At 37.8% G+C, this 7,227-nt stretch overlaps 1 protein-coding gene across 1 annotated transcript in view; it reads left to right on the forward strand.

Annotated features, from left to right (window-relative positions):
- Nucleotides 1-7,227, forward strand: part of LOC106880717 (myosin-VIIa) — a 107,550-nt gene that overhangs the window by 44,918 nt on the left and 55,405 nt on the right. The window contains exons 3-6 of the mRNA XM_052969897.1: nucleotides 480-626; nucleotides 1,705-1,889; nucleotides 2,983-3,104; nucleotides 6,287-6,429. Of these exons, the coding sequence (XP_052825857.1) occupies nucleotides 480-626; nucleotides 1,705-1,889; nucleotides 2,983-3,104; nucleotides 6,287-6,429 (597 nt within the window). The remainder of the gene's footprint in view (nucleotides 1-479; nucleotides 627-1,704; nucleotides 1,890-2,982; nucleotides 3,105-6,286; nucleotides 6,430-7,227) is intronic.

Consider the following 7,227-nt stretch of genomic DNA (forward strand, 5'->3'; position numbering starts at 1 on the left):
GATGCCCTTCCTAACGCCAACCACTCTGAGAGCGTAGTGGGTGCTTTTTATGTGCCACCAGCACGACGGGAGCCAGTTAGGTGGCACTAGCATCGGCCACATTCAGCTGGTGCTTTTTACGTGCTACTGGCACAGGGATCACAACTACAGAGACTTTGAATTTAATTCATGGACCCCCAGTACTACCTTTGCAGATCACTAATGGTCTCTGGACCCCAGGTTGGGAACTTCTGTCCTAACTACTCGGCCACACATCTTCACATTAGACAGACAAAAATTAGAACCAAATATTTATGATAAGGATTTTTATAGAATTTAATGTTTCTTTTTTTACTTGTTTTATATGTCTATTAATGATTTGGGGGGGGGATGCTGGGTTGTGGTTAATTCTAGGGTATATTTTGCCCTTTTTTTTCTTCAAAAACCATCTTATTAACCAATCAACATCAACTAATATTTTGATATTTCTATTTTTGCAGGAGATATGGGTTGATGGCAAAAGACAAATTCGTCACATGCACACTTCTTCCGTTTCCGGGGTGGAAGACATGATTGGATTGGGAGATTTGAACGAGGCTGGTATACTGAGAAATCTGTCCATACGATACACGAAGGATTTAATCTATGTAAGTACTAAAACTTCTGTCCTTCATAATCTCATGTTTTGAAACATATTGGCTCATTAGTCATCATCATCACCATGGTCATTATCAGTATCATCATTACATCATATTTCTTCCAAATCTTTATGTTCTGAGTTCAGATCTCACCAAGGTCAATTTCCAGGGTCGATAAAATACCAGCCAAGTACTGGGATCAATGGAATCAGTTAACCATCTTTTGTCCAGCTTTACATTCTGAGTTCAAATTCCACCAAGCCTGACTTAGCCTTTCATCCTTTCAGGATCGATAAAATAAGTACCAGTTGTGCACTGGGGTTAAAATTAATCAACTTACTGCTGACCCGGAAATTGCCAGCCTTGCACCAAAATTTGAAACCATTATTATTATTATTATTATTATTGAAGGCAGCATTTTGTCTGTCTTCTGTTCCTGAGTTCAAATTCCATCGAGGTCGGCTTTACCTTTCTTCCCTTCAGGGTCCATAAAATAAGTACCAGCTATACATTGGGGTTGATGTAATTGACTCTATTATTATTATTATTATTATTATCAAAAAATGTGGTGAGCTGGCAGAATCGTTAGCACACCAAGCAAAATGCTTAGCACATTTTGTCTGTCTTTAAGGTCTGGGTTCAAACCCTACCAAGGTCGACTTTGCCTTTCATTCTCTTGGGGTTGATGAATTAAGTACCAATGAAACACTGGGGTCAATGTAATCAACTAGTCCCCTCCCCCAAAATTTCAGGACTTGTGCCTATAGTAGAAAGGATTATTATTATTATTATTATTATTATTAAAAAGTTCCTAGTTATTAATTATAATTGTGTGTCTGTCTATTGGGTTGTATATGCGTTATGTTGTGTGTGTGTATGTTATATCGTGTATACTGTGTTGTTGTATATCTGTGTTTGTGTAGTGAATGTGTGTGTGTGTGTGTGTGTGTGTATTAGTTGTGTTTCTGTGCTGTGAGTGAATGCTTACATAAATATTCTATGGAAGCACATTTTGCTGAAAAAAAAAACCAAGCATCCTACAGTAGCATTGAAGTTCCATATAAAAGGTATTTTCTTATATTTACAGACCTACACTGGATCAATTCTTGTTGCTGTGAATCCCTACCAGGTGCTCCCTATTTACACACCTGAAAGTATTCAGCTGTACAGGGACAAAAAAATAGGAGAACTCAGTCCTCACATATTTGCTATTGCTGACAACTCTTATTTCAGTATGAAAAGATACCAACAAGACCAGTGTGTAATTATCAGGTAACGAACACATTATTATAATAATTAGCGTGTAAGGTGTTGTTGTAATTAGTGGGTGAAGTGCTACTGTAATTATCTCATCATCACTACATCCACCCCCACTATGATTGTCACCACCACTACCACCATTACTACTACCACCACTATCACCATCACAACAGCCACCGCCGCCACCTCTACCACTACTGTCGCCATCACTACTGCTATTACTACTACCACCACCACCACTTTCACCTCTCTCTCTTTCTCCCTCTCTCTCTTTCTCCCTCTCTCTCTTTCTCCCTCTCTCTCTTTCTCCCTCTCTCTCTTTCTCCCTCTCTCTCTTTCTCCCTCTCTCTCTCTTTCTCCCTCTCTCTCTCTTTCTCCCTCTCTCTCTTTCTCCCTCTCTCTCTCTTTCTCCCTCTCTCTCCTCCCCAGTCCTACCCTCTCTTCTATAATATAAGTAGCCATGTAGCCCCTCTACAAGAAGAAACTTGTTCTGTTATGACCCCCTTCTCTCGTACTTTAACCCCCTCATCTCCTAACATAAATCCATTTCCCTTTCTACTGTGGCCCTACGCAGTCAAAGAGGGTCTCCAGTCTTACAAGTTGCAGGGTGAAATCATTAGTGCTGATGCCATGAAAACGATAACCACTAGAACATGTAAGGAGGTTGGCATTTGGAAGAGCATCGAGCAGTAGAAACTGTGCTGAAGCAGACATTGGGGCACAATACACTCCTCTCACCCATCGCACCCTGTAAAACTATCCAGCTTGTACCAGCATAGAACATGGACATTAACCCTTTCATTACCAACCCGGCTGAAACCGGCACTGGATCTGAGTACAAATGTCTTGTATTCACAAGTTCTGAATTAAAATCTTCCATCAAACCTTAGTCACAATTTATGTTCCTGACACTAGCTTAATGATAAAGAAGTTATTTTACTAAATCCTTTGTTATATTTAAAGTAATTGAAAGAAACACAGAGCATCTCAAAATAAATACAGTAACGAAAGGGTTAACTGATAGTTATGAATAATTTTTGAAGTCACAAATTTCTATAGATAGTAGAACTCAATACTTAATGGTGGTGTCTGTTTTATTTTACAGTGGGGAATCAGGGGCTGGCAAAACAGAGAGTACCAAATTGATTTTACAGTTTTTAGCTGCCATCAGTGGTCAGCATTCATGGATTGAGCAGCAGATATTGGAAGCTAATCCAATTATGGAAGGTAAGAAATTATATGGCATTTCCTTTCCCAAAGAATTGTTTAGAAATATTTGTTTAAATCAGTTTTAGTTTTTTTCTGTTTCAAACTATTTTTTTCTTTTATTGTTATTTTATGTATTGAAGGGAATCTGCAGCTGCTGATATGCATACAAACATTCATCCATCCCTCCATCAATCAATCAATCAATCAATCAATCAATCAATTAACATCTTAGTTGATGTCAACATAAACCTGAAGATCAGCAATAAAGCAAACACCAATGCTGAATTATTGAAAAATTTACAGCTGCTCTACCTGGATTACAAATTTAGGTTTATACCTGTAATTAGTGGAGCACTAGAATATGAAACAAACTACCATAGCACACCAATCTTGAGAAATTAGTGTTTTCTAAACCAGAAAGGAGAAAGCTAATTAGAAGGCTACAGATACAACCATCAATGGAATTGTCAAAATATGCAAAACTTTCCAAAAGTTTAACATATAAGTACAAATGCATATGTCAAGACATGCAGCTGTATATATGAGCCTGCATAAAACAAAATATATTGGTCCACACATGTATTGACTCCAAATACTTGAACCTATACATGCATGCACGAAAATCTGATTGATGTTGTTGAAATTCCAATGAAGGAAACTTGAATCTAGGTTAGAAACCAGCTCTTTCTCCATTGGTGAGAAATCTGGAATTAAGATTGAATAGTAACAAACATACATGGTGGAAATCATTTCACGACCAAGTAAGACCACTTCTTAAACTCAGTAAATCCATGCAAATGTTCCAAGAGTCCAAGAAGTATCTGTTTCTAGTGGAAAAGGTGTTGTACAGCATTGGATCCATTTTTCGATGGAATCAGCTATAAAAGCCAGAGGCTGAGACAACCAGAAACCAATATTCACTTCAAGATTTTCTACATGTGTTTCCCTTCTCCTAGAAGGAAGTTATCACAAGAACTAGGGGGTCATTCACTCCCAGTGTTAGTTAACCCATAGCTGGGACCCTGACGGGTATTACTGTTTGGGGTCAGAATAGACCTGGAAACAATAATGGCTAAGTGGTGGTTCCACATTCGTCAAAACTCTTAAACTCCCATACCAGGGTCCCACTACCAGATGCAGTTTTAAAGTCATACCCAAGGCATACATACATAAATGCGTACATACATACATACATACATACATAACGCGTATGTATGTACATCCATAAAACAGCACCCAGTTTTGGAAGCTATTTTGTTAAAAACCCATTGTCTCAATGTTCGGGTTTTTCAGACTAGTTATCAAGTTACCATGACAACAGACAATGATAAACAAATGAAATAAATAAATAGTTTTTGATAAATTACAGAACCTGTTATTCATGTAATCTGAGTTGTTGCCATTGACAAGAAAAGGTAAGGATTCTATGAGAACGATAGTGGTATGGCTGCAGTGATGTTGGTCAGATCAAAAGAGAGACAAAACATGCTTAGACTTGGATATGTCATGGAGATATAATTATTATTAATCGCAAATAAAGAGAAGTTGTATTGCAATATAACAGACACTTCATGTAGAAAAATATTAAGTTAACAGAAATATTATTTTCGAAAGTTGATTGATTGATCTTGTGTGAGAGAATTGCTTGTTCTTTCATGCGTGAAAGGTTAGTCAAAAGGTTAGACTGAACAAAAATATCTTTCTCTTTTCACAGTTTGGAAAAGATAAACAAAATAATGAAAATCATCATCATCATCATTTAACGTCCGCTTTCCATGCTAGCATGGGTTGGACGATTTGACTGAGGACTGGCAAGCCAGAAGGCTGCACCAGGCTCCAATCTGATTTGGCAGAGTTTCTACAGCTGGATGCCCTTTCTAACGCCAACCACTCCGAGAGTGTAGTGGGTGCTTTTACGTGCCACTGGCACGAGGGCCAGTCACACGGTACTGGCAATGGCCACGCTCAAGAAGGTGTTTTTATGTGCCACCTGCATGGGAGCCAGTCCAGTGGCACTGGCAAAGACCTCGCTCGAATGATTTTCTAACGTGCCACCAGCACAAGTGCTAGAAGGCAATGCTGGTAACGATTACGCTCAAATGGTGCTATTTACGGGCCACTAGCACGGAAGGCAGACAGCTGCTCTGGCAGAGGGACAGGTTGCTTGCTGTGCAGTTGGGAAAAGCAAAAGGGGTAGACATTTTTGATAAGGTTTCTAGTCAAAAGATTCCTCTCACACACTTTCTATAACAATGGTTCTCAACCCTTTTATTTAAATCACTTTTCTCACAAACCCCTTTTAATAAACTTATATATTCCACACATATATATATAGGAGAATATACGAAAAAACAACAACAGACGAGGACAGGTGGTGTAAATAACAAAAGGATGTATTAGTATGATGCTCAGGAATACGGAAAGTCTTTGACGTTTCGAGCTGGGTAGTTGGTGTTAGGAAGGGCATCCAGCTGTAGAAATCCTGCCATAACAGTCACAGAAGTCTGATGCAGGCTTCGGCGTGGCCGGCCCTTGTGGTACTGTCCCACCCATGCTAGCATGGAACACAGACGTTAAATGATGACGACGATGATGATGATATTCAATTAGAGGTTAAACAGCCTCGTTAAGGGATAGTCATATCCAATGAAATATTTGTTCATTGCTTAGTATTTTTTGTGAATAATAATATTCATAAAATATTACGTCTAATTATAAATCTTGATTTATAAATATTCAAAAAAAGAAAATTTAGAAAATGAAGATATAGCATTAATATTATTTATTATCTACAAAAATCAAACCTATTCTCTTACAGCTGTTTCAGTTTACCCTAAAAGATTAAATTACAATAATTAAATCATTATATTAGACAAAATCATCATCAGAGGGGTTGAAAAGATATACCATTAGGTTATTAGGTGTTTATATATATATATATATATATATATATATATATATGAAATTTTGAATTTAGTTCACAAACCCCCCCAGTACTGCCTTTGTGGACCACCAGGGGTCCACAGACCACAGGCTGGGACCCACTGTTCTATGATGTCTGCATAGTTTCTTGAAGAACTGATTCTAAAATATTAGAGGAATTAAACATTCTTCTTGGTTCTATTGTCTGTAAAATTTTAATTTGATTCTTTTCAAAGTATTTGAAATTATTTTGTTTTTTTATTTTCTAATTTCTTCAGCCTTTGGCAATGCCAAAACCATTCGCAATGATAATTCTAGCCGTTTTGGGAAATATATTGATATTCACTTCAATAACACTGGCTCAATTGAAGGTGCCAGGATTGACCAATATCTTTTGGAGAAGTCAAGAATTGTGAATCAGGTGAGATCCAGTTCCTAAACACACCTCTTGATGTATCCTTTGATACTTTTGTAATATATCTCATCTCTTGCCAGGATGTGGTGGTCTTCATTCATCATTTATATTTATGACCACAACAATTTAACAAAAATATTTTTATAGATCAATGATACCTTGTTGATAAATATCTTTTAGCTTTTTCTTGTTTCAGTCATTAAACTGTGGCCATGCTGGGGTACCACCTTGAAGAAATTTTAGTCAAACGAATCAACCCCAGTACTTATTTTCTCTAAGCCTGGTACTTAATCTATCATTCTCCTTTGCTGAACTGCTAAGTTAGGATGACTTAAACACACCAACACCAGTTGTAACTATGATCTTACTGTGCTGACACAAACAGATTAATAACCATACTGCAGCAACACAAACAGATCAACAGCAACGACCATACTGTAGCAATACCAACAGATTGGTAATAACAACTGTATTGTAGAAACGTCAATAGATCAATAACAATGGTCATACTGGAGCAACATCAACAGACCAGCAACTGTACTGTAGTGATACCAAATTGAGTTTCAAAGCTCAAAAGATAGGAGAGTCATGACTGGAATACATTTTCATCATAAATCTGATCAGGTCCCACCTGAAGTTAAACAACATGGTTCCAGGTTCAGTCCCACTGCGTGGCATCTTGGGCAAGTGTCTTCTACTATAGCCTCGGGTTAACCAAAGCCCTGTGAGTGGATTTGGTAGACTGAAACTGAAAGAAGCCCGTCGTATATATGTATGTGTGTGTGTGTGTGTGTGTGTGTGTGT

The sequence above is a fragment of the Octopus bimaculoides genome, chromosome 8 (genome assembly GCF_001194135.2).
Source record: "Octopus bimaculoides isolate UCB-OBI-ISO-001 chromosome 8, ASM119413v2, whole genome shotgun sequence".
In the NCBI taxonomy this organism is placed as follows: domain Eukaryota; kingdom Metazoa; phylum Mollusca; class Cephalopoda; order Octopoda; family Octopodidae; genus Octopus; species Octopus bimaculoides.